This window comes from Pyxicephalus adspersus, chromosome 7 (assembly GCF_032062135.1).
Source record: "Pyxicephalus adspersus chromosome 7, UCB_Pads_2.0, whole genome shotgun sequence".
Taxonomy (NCBI): Eukaryota; Metazoa; Chordata; class Amphibia; order Anura; family Pyxicephalidae; genus Pyxicephalus; species Pyxicephalus adspersus.
Window position 1 is genome coordinate 47,726,947 of NC_092864.1, and position 14,186 is coordinate 47,741,132.

The 14,186-nt window shown below is 36.9% G+C and overlaps 1 protein-coding gene across 2 annotated transcripts in view; it reads left to right on the forward strand.

The window, feature by feature from the left end:
• Positions 1-13,760, forward strand: part of PDK1 (pyruvate dehydrogenase kinase 1) — a 20,633-nt gene extending 6,873 nt beyond the window's left edge. The window contains exons 4-12 of one of the 2 annotated variants that reach the window (XR_011921731.1): positions 1,234-1,418; positions 2,132-2,227; positions 3,537-3,614; positions 3,694-3,770; positions 4,662-4,760; positions 6,617-6,727; positions 8,455-8,618; positions 9,012-9,125; positions 9,731-9,752. Coding sequence is in view for 1 of the 2 variants with exons in the window: in XM_072418340.1 (XP_072274441.1) it covers positions 1,234-1,418; positions 2,132-2,227; positions 3,537-3,614; positions 3,694-3,770; positions 4,662-4,760; positions 6,617-6,727; positions 9,012-9,125; positions 9,731-9,871 (901 nt within the window). In the remaining variant the exon portion in view is untranslated. Of the gene's footprint in view, positions 1-1,233; positions 1,419-2,131; positions 2,228-3,536; positions 3,615-3,693; positions 3,771-4,661; positions 4,761-6,616; positions 6,728-8,454; positions 8,619-9,011; positions 9,126-9,730 lie in introns of both variants that reach the window. The other variant, XM_072418340.1, reaches the window with a different exon arrangement.
• Positions 13,761-14,186: the final 426 nt, after the last annotated feature.

A 14,186-nucleotide genomic window follows, 5' to 3' on the forward strand; every position in this document is an offset into this window, starting at 1 on the left:
AAAGTTTCTATTTACAGTGAGAAGGACACCTCTGGAAATGTCCTGTTGCATCTGGCACCAGGACATTAGCAGCAGATCCTTAAGTCATACTGCTGGCCCACTGGCTTGCCTTATTTCCATAGTGCATCCTAGACCTGGCCATCAACATATCTAAAAGAGAGAGTGTAAGCTTGCCTCATTAAAAAGTCCTTTATTGGGCATTTCAAGGAAAATGTGATTATTCGTGCCAGACCACATACCTCTATTGTTGCTTGCTCCAATGCTTAATGGGGGTCAGAATGTTTTTTGACTGCTCAGCGGACACACATTCAGGTGCACTGTACTGTGTATTTTCATAGATATCATTCTCTAATGTTCAGCGTTAACATTTTCAGGAGTTTGTCCTGCAGTAGCTTCTCTATAGTATCAAACTTGGACAGGTCATCCTCACTCCCCCATGTACATCAATAAACCTTGAGTGACCATGACTGTTTAATAGGTACCAAACGCTGCATGCTGGGAACACACAACAAGCGTATTGGAGATGATCTGATTTGGTCATCTGTCCAACACAGTTTGGCCCAAGTCAGATCCTTGCGCATTTTCCTGCTTCTGGTACATCACCCTTGAGAACTGTTTACTTACTGCCTAATACTTGCATACCTTGACAGATGCCATTGTAACAAGATTTTTTATTCAAGTCCCCTGTCAGTGGCTTTACTGACGGGCCAACTCATCTTTGTAAACTGTTATGTATTGTCGAGTTAAGCGCTCACTGCTTGTATCAATTTAAAGTCCAGGGTCAAAATGCTGCGAGCTTTGCTATACCTTGTTAAAGTTATAACTGACACTGATTCCCTGTATTCTATAAGGCCATTCAAATGGATGGCTGTACTGCAGATAAGAGTGCCTACTCTCCTGTCTGTTGGCATCCATACTGCCTGATCCCCCCACACTCAACCACACTGTGCAGCTGGGAAACATTCATTTACACACATACCTGTATTTGTCTTATCTAGCATCCTGATATGTGTGTAATGGTATGCTGTACCACTCTGCATAAGGAAAGGTCAAAAAGTGTGGAGGAGACAATAACATTGACTCGGGTAAAAGCCAAGTTAAAGTTTTCAGGACACTTAGAGGGCAAAAAAATGTTGACTTGTACTCAAGTATATACAGTGAGTGCTTTACATAATAGCCATAACATTTATTACATTGTAAAAATATATATTTTAATAGTCTGTTTTTGGTCAGTTTCACAGACACAGTGATAACAATTCGAAATCGGCACAATGACGTCATCCCCACAATGGCCCAGGGTGTTGTTGAATATAAAGACAGCTTTGGTGCTGATCCAGTGACATCGCAGAACGTTCAGTATTTCTTAGACCGTTTCTACATGAGCCGCATTTCAATCAGAATGCTTTTAAATCAGCACAGTAAGTTCAATGTTGCAGAAGGTTCTTGGTATAAGGCCATTACAAAATTTGGTGCAGAATAAAATATTATAGTTCTAGGAGAAATCCTGGTGTCTTTTTTTAGTGTAATGTAGCCTTAAAAAGGAAATGAATTTGTTGTTCCTCGGTATACAACGTCTTTAAAATATAGAAAATTGATACATTTGATACATTTTTTTTGTACAAAAAGTTCATCAAAGAGCAGGAAATAATGAACTACTGTTTAATTTATATACTGAATATTTTTCCAGGATTTATAAAAGATGATGTTTTCATTAAAAAAAAAAAAGTTTGCTGCCATTTAGAGCACAATCATAATTTTCTTAATTTCCTAGTGGAATGATATGTGGGGGGATTTGTTCTGGAAATGTTCAGTAAGCAAACTTTCTACAAATAAATAAATGTAAATTCTTAACAATAAAAATAAAAAAATCATGTTTTGTAATAGGTTTGGCTGTATTACCTGGGAGCGTATTAAATTCCTTTATTTATGATTCAATAAGGTGTGGCATAGATTTGAAGATTAGAGGTAACATGTTTTTGTTCTTTTATGAGGCTGCTAAATGATCTAGATATGCCCTTTTCTCCCAAGTGTACTAAATATTTACTGCTTTTGTTTGTAAAGTGTACTTATTTTAAATGCCGATTTCCTAACTAACTGATCTTTATCCCATGAATTCTATTTGTATTTTCAGCTTTGCTGTTTGGTGGAGAAGTAAAAGTAAATCCAGCACACCCCAAGCATATCGGCAGCATAGACCCAGCAAGCAATGTGGTTGACGTTGTTCGAGGTAGAAACTAATTCCTTTGTCATAAAACTATTAAAAGTTCCAGGTGTCTGTCTTATCAAAAGATTAAAGTGTGAATTAGGATGTTTCTCTTCACTATTCAACCTCAGGAAAAGAGAGTATAAACCCTGCTATCTATTGTATGTATACATCATTAACACATAATGAAACTCACTTGGCTTTTAATCTTCATCAGAAAATGAAAAGATAATTTCAGTTTGTTTCTGTTCTCTGTGAAAGAATACCTGTCTGTCCTCACAATACCACATCTTGAGGTTGAGTTGGTGCAACTAGCTATCTGTTTCCCAGTTTTAGTATCTGACACTAACTGATGCTGCAGTGTCAGATAAATGCTTTCTTAGTACATTTATAAAGGGATCAATCAAACTATTATAAGTTTATATTGTATTCTATTGCAGTAGAGTCTGTGGTTCACCTCGCTGTTCTCCATCAGAGTCCTGGTAACCTCAAAAAGCCTTAGCATATATAGTCCTGACTGATCATAAGAGGTGTACTGGGTGGCTCTGTTTATCTTTAATTTCAATATTTCTCCACAAGGCTGCATTATAGGACAATTTAAAGATAAGTTTAAATGAAAATTCTTTAGCAAAATGTAATATATTAGGTGTGATCATTCATTAACGAGTGCTAGTTATATATTACTCTATGTAGTGTTTTTAAGCTGCTGGTTGTCTGCTGAGGTCATTCTAGGTTACAGTACTGGAAGGGCTCCAGTGTGCACTGACTGCCACTGAGATTTTCCAGGCAGAAGTCTATGTCAGACATCCAAGCAGTTGCAACACTTTTTTTTCACATGCTTCTTATATGGCATTTAATATAGGTATCAAATGCTGGGATTCATACTAAGCTGTTAAGTGTTCCTTGTCTGTACCTGAAATGTTGTGGGGCCATCATTGCTGATCATGTTAAAGCAATTGAAGATCAAAGTTACAGCTAATATTTAGCTGGACAAGGACAGGATATTGGGAAAGTTAAAAGGTCTTTTATTCTATGCATATAAGGCGCTTATTTACCTGCCAAAGGGAGGCAACACACACACACAGGTCCTCTTTCCAAATGTGACCTGTTGCTATATCATAAAAGAAGCAGACCTAATCTTTGTCAGAATATGCTTTCATACCATTTAAATTCATGCATTTACGTTACCTAAATTTAATTTATTTATTTATTTAGTTAATTTATATGTGCCTTTCTGATCTCTCCAGATAGATAATTTCCCTTATCAAAGCAAATGTCAGGCTGTCTATTGCACTAAATTCAGGATTTCTCATTGTCTTGCTTTCCCTTTTAGATGGATATGAAAATGCAAAACAACTTTGTGACTTATATTACATGAGCTCTCCAGAACTTGAATTTGCAGAATTTAATGGTAAGATCTATAGTAATCAGACATGCTTATGCTGAGTGACATTATTCAGGTTACTATATTAACTTTTACATTTTTCCAGCTAAGAATCCAGGACAGCCAATACAGGTGGTTTATGTGCCTTCCCATCTCTACCACATGGTGTTTGAACTCTTCAAGGTATGTCATACTACTAATGACATCATAAATAGGCAATCTTTAAAGTTCATCTGCTGTATTTATGAAAAGAAAAAACATGTAATTCTAGACTGCTTACTTAATTTCTTTAGACTACAGATATACCCCGTTCTCCTCTCACCTCCTAACATAACATAAAAGAGGAGGTTTTCTGTAGTTGAGCTGAACTGGACTTGCAAAAAAATAACATTGGACCGAATGGGCTCTTTCCTTATATCTTGTTTGCTGCTTGATTTTGGGGACATGTGGTGTTCCAGTCATTGTGTTTAGCCAATCCATCTTTCTCCGCCGAACACAGTAACAGGAGCCCAACTCGGTTGGGTCAGTCAGCCAACTGGCTGCATTGGCTACACAGGTAAACAATGAAGGATTCATTACCAGCTGGGTAGTGCTCCTGTTGTTTTGCAGTGGAGACAGCCAGCACTGGATAGATCTTTGTGATCCTTTTGTGGGATATCACTGGACCTTGCAAAGGTAATTTTTGGCACAAAAAAAAAAAAAAGAAAATCTTTTTTTCTGTTGTGTGGTGTTTCATGGGCTTTTTACACTTTATAGAATTCGCTAAGGGGCACTATGTAACCCCAGTGCTCATTCCCAAGGATGAAGGGCCAGGTATTTGGGACCCTGTAAATAAAGGGAGCTTCCAGATTCCAGCTACACACGTGTTTACTTTGTTTACTATCTACAGAGATCACAAGCCTTTTAAAGGGTTACTTTTAATATTTGTAGGGACCTCACAAAGGTAAAAATTCTAAAAAGTGTAATTGATAAATATCCTCCTAGATCTTTACTGAGCCCCAAAAATGTTAGAAATTCAATAAATTTAAAGAATAATGTGTGTACACTCAGAATATGTACGTGTATGTTCTGTAGAATGCAATGCGTGCAACTATGGAGTTCCATGCTGATAAAGGTGTCTATCCTCCAGTCAAAGTGCGAGTGGCTCTGGGGAATGAAGACTTAACTATTAAGGTAATTTTTATATTTTACATTCATATGTATTAAATATAATGGTGCAACAATTACAAATTTGACTGGCAGGACACTAGTTTGGCTTCATGTGACACTGTTTTTTTGCCATAGACCTGAACACAAACATACAACCTATGCAAGAAAAAGAATACTATTTTAAAGATTTGAGACCATTTACCCATGACCATCTAGTTAATAAATGCTTGTTTGCTGGCATTTAAATCTTTAAAACATTTACAGCTTTTGATTTAAATAGTTACTTACAGGTTGTATGCCATATAAATGTTTTGAAGACTGATTTCTAGTCTACTAATATATATATAAATTATATTCCTAAAAATATAGAAATATCTTTTCTCATGTAATATGTTTTGACCTGGTATTTACCCTAAAGCCTCTTTTATTTTGACATCCAAAAACTCTCAGGGTGTTGCTCAGTGCCAACATCATAGATGGGATGCCAGCAGCTCCAACAGACTCAGTGAGCTACACTTTTTTTGTTTGCTGTACACCACAATGGATAACATGTACCCTGAGACACATTGCGCAGTAGGTGCATAGGCAACTAATGCACATGTGTGTTTTGGGTGTCATCCTAAATAAATTGCACTACAACACACAAGTGGGACCTCTGCAGTTAGATGACTGCTTCCATACAAAGAGCAGAGGCCCTGCTACTAGAATGAGATTCCATGGCCTCCCACATAAGTATATAGTTAGATTACAAATACCATAGGTACTATATTTTACCATAAACAGGTTGTTATTTAGTAAGTTTTTTTTAAACTTGTTTAAAAGGACAGGATCAGGAAAAAATGTAGCAAAATGTAAAAATGTGTTCTTCAAATGGAATGAATTATGCAACTTTTGTTTGAGTGTCACCATCTTCCTGATAAGGCCCATAGTAAAGACTGCTGTGTCATTCCATTCAGTCATACTACATGCATTGACAAGATCTGTCAAGGGGAATTTTCACGAATCTAAATATTTGTGTAAGACAATCTGACCTTGCACTGCATAATAGTTGTGTAAAGTTCAACTTGTCCAAGTTCAAAAATTGTACTGGGCAGATTTTTAGTGCTTTCAAGGTGACTTGCCATTTACAGTTCACATATATGTTGCTACAGCATGCCAGTAGGTTGCCTTGCTGTTCTGTTTTTAGAATTTAATATTATTAGAAATTGGTTTAAAGGGCTGGAATAGTGTCCTGTGTATGACCAGCATTACAGTGACATCACTTCCTTTTGTGTTTTTTTGCAAAAGACATTTTTTGGTTTACATAGATAGATAGTAGATAGAGGATAAAAGATAAAAAATAATACTTTTACTTTAAATACCATTACAAGTTCACTAATATTTCTCTTAAAAAGGAAGCCTCCATAATTAAGACTAATTAATGTGGGTAGATATCCTGTTTGGGTATATAGCATAGTATAAAGTACAAGTCACACAGACTCCACAGATGTGAATTCTCCTCTGCCATTCTTTGCTACTAATCCTAAACATTTATGGAGGGAAGGCATTGATTTCACTATCCTGCTTGTTATGTGTCATTGACTTAAAGTAATAAAGCAAAAGGTCAGAGTAACAGGCAGTTGTCTAGTAATTTTCAGAAGGAGGTCATTGTTAACTCTTTTGTATGAAAGTGGCACAGACACAGGTCCTAAAATCCAATGCCTGTAAAAGTAGTTTGAATCCAACACTTTAAGGCCAGAGTTCTAAATACAGAGGCAACGTTTCCCATTCTTTATTGGTAATAGGCCCACGTATTCTGGCTATGAAATACAAAATGAAAACCCATTATGGTCACGTTGTACATATCTGTACAGATATGCTTTCCTTCTGTTGTGTTGCAGCTCAGTGACCGCGGTGGTGGGGTGCCCCTACGGAAGATCGAAAGATTATTCAACTACATGTATTCCACAGCACCACTTCCCAGAATGGAGACCTCCCGTGCCACTCCACTGGTGGGTACAGCTTTTTTTAATGTTTTTTTTTTATTTATATATCTGTTTACCAATTATCTATTGTACAGATGATTTCTAATATCCAACAACCACAAATACGTAATGCCTACATACTCCAATGAATCCTTATTTACAGCACATGCTAGATCTGGATCTGGCTTTTGTTGCATCATGAGAGATCTGCGTTTTTTTTGGCTTCTGACGTGCTTATTCCGATTTGTGCAATATAAATGGTGTCAGGGAAACCTGTTGTTTGCAAGGTATGACTTTAATGATGCCTGTCGCTGCACTGAATTTAAAGCATACCTAGAATTGAACAAAGAAAAGTAAAAGTTCACTGCATGTAAGTTCAAATGAAGCCACTGAATAAAATAATCTATTTGTGGTTTTGGTAATGCAGTGTACTGCTGCAGTTGATGACCCTTTACTGCTCAGAAGGGTTTTTAAAAGAAAATCACAAGCTGAGGGCGTAGGGTTAATACATTTTTCTGAGCACCTTTTTAATAAATAATATTTTTCTGAGGAAAATAAACAAAGGAATTTTTATTAGCATAATTTTCAGCTATGTTGCAAGGGATGTAATTGAAAATGATGTGTTGATGTTATGTGGTTATATCAGGAATGTGGTAACCCACAGCAAAAAGGCTTCAGCTTCAATATTTAGAAGCTGCACTCCTAAACCATGCAGTTAGAATACATCGTGTCCCCAAAGGGAATAGTATTTTGTCTATAGTTTCCTCCTTTTAAAACAGGAGGACAGAGAGGAGTGACCAAGCATGAGGTTCTGGTTTTTCATCCACAGTAATATGACTGTAAGGGATTTGGGATCCCATAAGCAGTATTTTAGATTTTGAAGTGACATGAATGTAAGAATGGCATATTGTAAACTTGGATGTAAAAATCGTCCCTATTGGCTTTCTTTAATTTGAGGATTACAAACACAATATAAATGCACACTCATAATATTTGTTGAAGATATCTATGCAGAAGTCCCATCCTTCTTTATAGTGCCTATTAACAGTGTACTGTACACATATTGTTCTTTAGCTTGTCTTTCAGCTTTTCGTCATAAGGCACAAGTTCTATTTGCCTATCCTTGTAATTCAGTCAGAGTGAATGTGTAGGACATTGTGGCCTGTGAGCAGACGTGAGTCACATGGGACAGCACCATGCCGCCATAGGATCACATTACTCACAAACTTTGGATTTTTGTGCAGCATTTTAATAATGTTTAGCATTAATGGGGAAAAAGGGCTGTCTAGGAGACTAGTGAAATTTTTCACTCATTGTATTGACACTCCGTGTCAGTTACAATTTACAAAATTAAGTTGTGTATTCAGCTTGTCACAACCACTTTAATTATTAGAACTTGATGCTTTCCAAAAAAGGAACAAGTCTGTCTGTAACTTAAGTTTTGTGCCAAGAAATGCACAATGTCCCCAGATAGTGCTTCTGATTTTTGAATAATGTAGCAGAGCTCCACAGTTACTGCAGCTGAGGATTGTTGTGTAAATGTCCTGTGACACTTCTACAGAAAAGCAGCAATTTACAATGCAGTCCATCTGGAAAATGATTTGCAGGGATTGATGATTAAAAGAAAATTTTTTTTTTTTTTAACAGATTTAGAAAGTTTTTATTCACCATATAGGAGTATTGTCTCATATGATTTCCAGTTATTAGACTGATTTTATGAATTGGAAGTTACCTATTATTCCTTATTACTAAAGATCAGATGAACTCTGAAAACAAAGATTGTGCGCTGCAGGAAAACACTTTGGCAAAGACCCCTTTTCCTGGCTTCATACATACATCGAATGATTGTCATCTGAGATGAACGGCCATAAAAATAAATCTGACGTGTGTACAGCTATTTGAAAGTGTCGTCCATCAGGTGCTGCTCACTCATCTTGCTTCTTTCCTCCTTTTGTCTGTATAATGGAATAATACTGTATACACGATGTTTAGTCATTTATCACCCACTGGAAATGATCAGGAAAGATAATTTCTAACAACAATCATCTGATATCTGAACTGGGCTTTACTTATAGCTCTGCATCTGAATCACTGGGGGCCATGGTGGAATATAAGAGACTTCTTCTACCACACAGAGAGAAAGTGTCCTGTTTGCAGTTTTGAGGAAACATTGTTATGGGGCATCACACAAAAATAGGGCCCTCTGTGTTTGTGTCTAAATATGACAACAATAGCAACAATATCATCTGCGCTAAACAGGTAAAATTTGAGCTGTCATAATCTAAACTTGCATTGTTTCTTTTTCAAACAGGCTGGTTTTGGCTATGGTTTGCCTATTTCAAGACTCTATGCCCGTTACTTCCAAGGAGACCTTAAGCTGTATTCCTTAGAGGGATATGGTACAGATGCTGTAATATATATTAAGGTATGGCAAATTATGTGAATAACACATTATACTGTTTTCTAAACCACATCACACTAAACAGTTTTTGATGGCTGCTGCGTCTTAGGCTGCATACAAATATCAAATCATTGTCGCCCGAAAATCTGACATGTTCAGAGGTCCCCTGATGTTATTCATCAATCCATCCTGTAAGATCAATGGACATTTGATTGGGAATGACCGCTATGCACTTCTCTGGGGGGAGCACATTAGGGTGCCACTTGCTCATCCTCCTTCCCACCCCATAGAACTGAATGGCATTGTTCGTTCATCAATCAAGACAGATTGTTACCAGTGACAGAAATGGAGTGTGTGTCTATAAATCCTTGGTCAGCAGAGGGTGCTTTCCTGGACTGAAAGTGTAGGACCAGCACACATAGTTATCACAGGCTGGAACTTCACAGTCTGAAGTTAAGGAATCTTAACCTGTTTTCAGTAACCACCTGGCTGTTTTAGGGTGGTTACTGATATAGTTGAGTCATAATACAGGGACTGCCACCCACCTACATATTCATCTCACCCTGGTTAAAAAAAAACAAACAAACTATATATACACTCAATTACCAATCATCTTTTATCTTTCCTAGGCTTTGTCTACAGAATCAGTAGAACGTCTTCCTGTGTATAACAAGTCAGCCTGGAAACATTATAAAACCAACCACGAAGCAGACGATTGGTGCGTGCCAAGCAGTGAGCCGAAAGATATGACAACATTCCGCAGCAACTGATAGTCAGCTCATCTAATCGGCACATTGTGTTCTACCACTTTGCTGGATATTTTGTGCATTTGTCTGGTTTGCACTCTTTATGTCCTAAAAAAATTGTGCACCCTGTAATTGGGTTTATTTTTAGACTGTAGCCAGTGCCCCCCCCCCACATTTTAAACCCCAATTTCCTCCAGTCTTTAGAGTAACAAGTATATAAACAACTTCATTTATTTTATGAAGTGTAAACTGTGAGTGCCATCTATGAAACATTGTTAGTCATCAGTCAGCTACTGTTGTTATGACTGACAGACTGTAAGCAGTTATTTTGCAAGGGAACAACTATATATTATGTACTTATGTTTCAACATGTGGCCTTTGGATGTGCCCTGAGCCACTGATGGATGTATCTTGGTGTAGGCCCACCTTCAGCCTAGCCAATGAGTTTGTATCCAATCTTTTGTGAACCCCAGGGGGGTACATATGTCAGATGTAGGGTATACCTTAATCCATATAGCTGGAGTTTGCCTTTAAAGTAAATATACAATTTACACCTCTGAGCAGCTTTGACTTGTCAAAAGATTTGTAGAGTAAATCATCTAAAATCTAGTTTCTTTTCCAAATCCTCCACTGTTGTAGTTACTTACTGGCTTTCTGTAGATTATTCCTAGGATACAAATTGTTATCCTTCTTTAAACCTTAGTTCAAAGCCATGTAAATAATTTCCAGCCACAAATATACAGAGCAGGTTCTCTCAAAGCAATACTGATTTAAACTTTCAGCTGGTGTGTGGCAGCCCAGTATAAAGACAGATATCAGGTCATTTTACCCTAGTTGAACTGGGGTAGAAAAAGAAGTATTTCCTAACTTTAAATATAATCTGGCCTGGAGTTGTCTTTTACTTTTATATGTTTAGTATTTTAGCAGATAATTCTATATAACCAATCTGAGTGAGAAATTAAGTTATTTAAATCCAGGTGGATTGTATGGTAACCATTTATACATATTTGGTGTGTACTGCTTATAAATTGACATTTATTAAGGGGAACTTAAGATAAAGTGACCACATTAGGGAGAATTAGGTCCACATGGGTCTCTATTAAGAGGTACATGGTTTAATATAGTTAGGAAATCCTGGTCTACCCTGTAGGTAATTTCACTGGATCGGTGAGCTGGATTTCATAATGGGGTTTGGGAAATCGGCACTGAGACACCAAGCATACAGCATTGGTAAAAGAAGAGGAATTTGCATTTATATCTTCCCTGTTAAGGTGCCTTGAAGTAAGAATCCATAGAGGCTGGAATTAAAAACACGCTAAAATGATAAATCGTCCTTTCACTGACCTCCTGTGTGTTTTAGTAAATTTTAGAGATTGTGACAATGATCATTTTTTGCAGTAGGTTTTGTGTTTTTTATAGGGTGTAAATAAGCTAATGTTTGTTAATGGTTTCCAATGATGCCTTGCACCTTGTTAAAGAAACCTTGCAGTCCACAGTATATTGTCACTGACCACAGAACAAAACATGCAGGTTTGGGACATCTGACTTCCTAATTTACATCCTTTTGAGTCAAGTGACTGAAAGTACTGAAGCCATTGCATTACTATGAGAGCCAGGGAATTAGTCTTTGCAGGAAAAGTTTAGCAAGAGTACTTCCTCACTACATATTCCCCTTAAAACAACCCAATTGTTTTAATTATATTTAAAGTTTCAGTGCCATAGGTGTTTATTTTTTTAAAGGGTAAGGGTGTCTTATTGTAAGTAAAAAATATTACTATTAATATTTAACAGATTATTCCTATATTGTATTTGACCACAATTTGGAGCCAGAAAGATATTGCACTCTTGACTGATAATTTGTGATTTTTGTTTACAATGTCAGTAGACCTTAATGTGTGTTTGCAAAGTGGATTTACTTTAGGGGCTCTAATGGGCCCCATTTTCAGCTTGGTGGTACACTTTGTGTTAGGAAATTTCAATAATTTGAATGGCTTACCTAACGAGTTATTGTGGTGATCTTCAATGCAGGTGCACTGTGTCGTGCTATTAGAAATAAATGGTACTACCGGGCACAATGTGCAGGTTACTGCAGCACAACAGTGTAAATCCAGCCTAATGGATAATGAATGGATAGAGCAAATAATGGTGGAATCCGGTAGGAGATAAACATATGTGACAATTGTTTTCCAGGTTAAAGATTGGGAGAGAATATTTGTTTCCTAATACAGCTCCTTGTAGGCTGGCGCGTGACATTTACCATCCCTTTACAGACCTATATGCCATGTCACATAATTCACTGCTGGATATTCTATACCTAAAGCCATTAATAGCCTTTTATTTCATTTTATTCCAATGAAATAAAGTGAACATTCACTAATAGATTCAGTTACGTATATCCAGTCACCCCAATATAAAAATGACTTACCAAGATTCCATCTGCAAAAGGGGAAGGAGATTACCGTTTCCTGTATAACAATTCCATGATGGGTTCCAAAAACATGCAGTTAGGTTAATTGGCTTCCCCCAAAAATTGATCATCGGCTGTAATAAAGATTAACATACATAAAGATATTAACATATGACTATAGTAGGGACATTAGATTGTGAGCACCTTTGAGGGACAGCTAGTGACATGACTATGGACTTTGCATAATATGTCGGCGCTATATAAATACTGAATAGTAATAATCACACCGTAACTAAATCCACCTAGGATAGAATATTTCATTTCTTTTGGAATTGCTTTGTTCAGACCAGCACATGGCTATCTGTGTATCGCTCCATAACACATAGATAAATCAGCTTTGTGCAAATGGTTTCTTTAGGTCTGCACACCTAAAGGGTATATAATCTGAAAGATGCTGTTTTTGAATTAATTTCTTTTTCTGATGCTTCCAAGTCGTGAGATTATTGTGTTTCTTGTATGTTTGCACCGTGCAGTTCTGCTATTATTACGCAATGTGGTGAGTGGGCATAGCCTCTCCTATGTATGAGTAATGTGATGGGGAAAATCTGTGTGTGCACTGTACTTACCTTGGCAGCTGCAGTATTTAGATCCGCGGTTGGTATTTTCTGTGGCAGTTTTTTTTTTTGTATTCTGCATTTCAGAGTTTGTTTTAATTTGCTTATATTGGCCTTGTTTGATCTGAAGCTATGTTATTATGTTTTTTGTTTTTTTTTGTGTGTAAATGAGTAGTATTTATAGAGAAGCTTTAAAAGCTTGATCATGTCTTCTCTTCTGCACTGTATAGAAATTCTATATACTCCATCACTCTATATGGGGAATGCACTATAAGCTGGTAGGAAATGTTAAGCTGACCTTCCAGTTATTAGGGAGCTGTTACCACCTAACAAGAGACAATGAGCTACCTTGCTTGGCTTTTGGTGACAAATTCCTTATCACAAAATACATTTTTCAATCTATAAATTACACTATACCAGTGTTACCAGACACCATGCTTATCCTTTACATAATGTGTTGGTGAGTAACCATAGCACATACACTTCTACGAATCTTTTGTACACAGTGTCTAGTGGAATTTAGAATAGCTCTGCTTGTATTTTGGCTTCTACAAAGGGGTAAAAATTCCACAATAAAGTTATATTGAGCAGGTTTGGGGCAGAGATGTGCAGGAACTCCTCACAGCTAAACAGATTTTACCATCTTGGATCGGTTGTCTGTGGTTATTGTACACCAGTGACCCGTGTGTATTTTGTACTTTATTTTGACAATTGTCATATTTTCCAATGAATATCATTGTAAACAGAAATGTTTGTTATCCTGTATGCAAGGAATGTCATTCTGTTTGCTGGCTGACTTTTCTAAAAATAAGGTGAATAGTTTGTTCTGTAATGATTTTGTTTGTTTTTGAAACAAGTCCATTGTGGAATTACAATATCTTGCTTGCTCAAACTGTGTCCAGGTACATTTTTAATGATACGACAACTGCCTTTACTTTCTCTTAATGTATGTGTGGAGACATTTGGTTTAGTGACTCAAGATGAATGTTGGTATATTTCTTGGAGCTGGGGTACGATATAAGCGAAAAGGGATCTGTCTAGGGTACACTTTTTTTGCATGGCTGCTGGCTGCACAATTGCATCCCTCATCCATAACGTTTAGTCTGTGCTAAGCAAAAGCTGTGACCTGGGATCTTACTCACAAGTGCATCTTACTCTGAATTATTTAAAGCACTCAATCCAAAAGTGAATTGCTTCAAAATAAACCTGACATGATAGTAATATGGTGACACCTCAGCAATGGTAGAACCACTACCACTCTACCCAATGAAAATTGGTACCCCGCTGGCCAAATTGCTAGTGAGGAAGTGACATATAT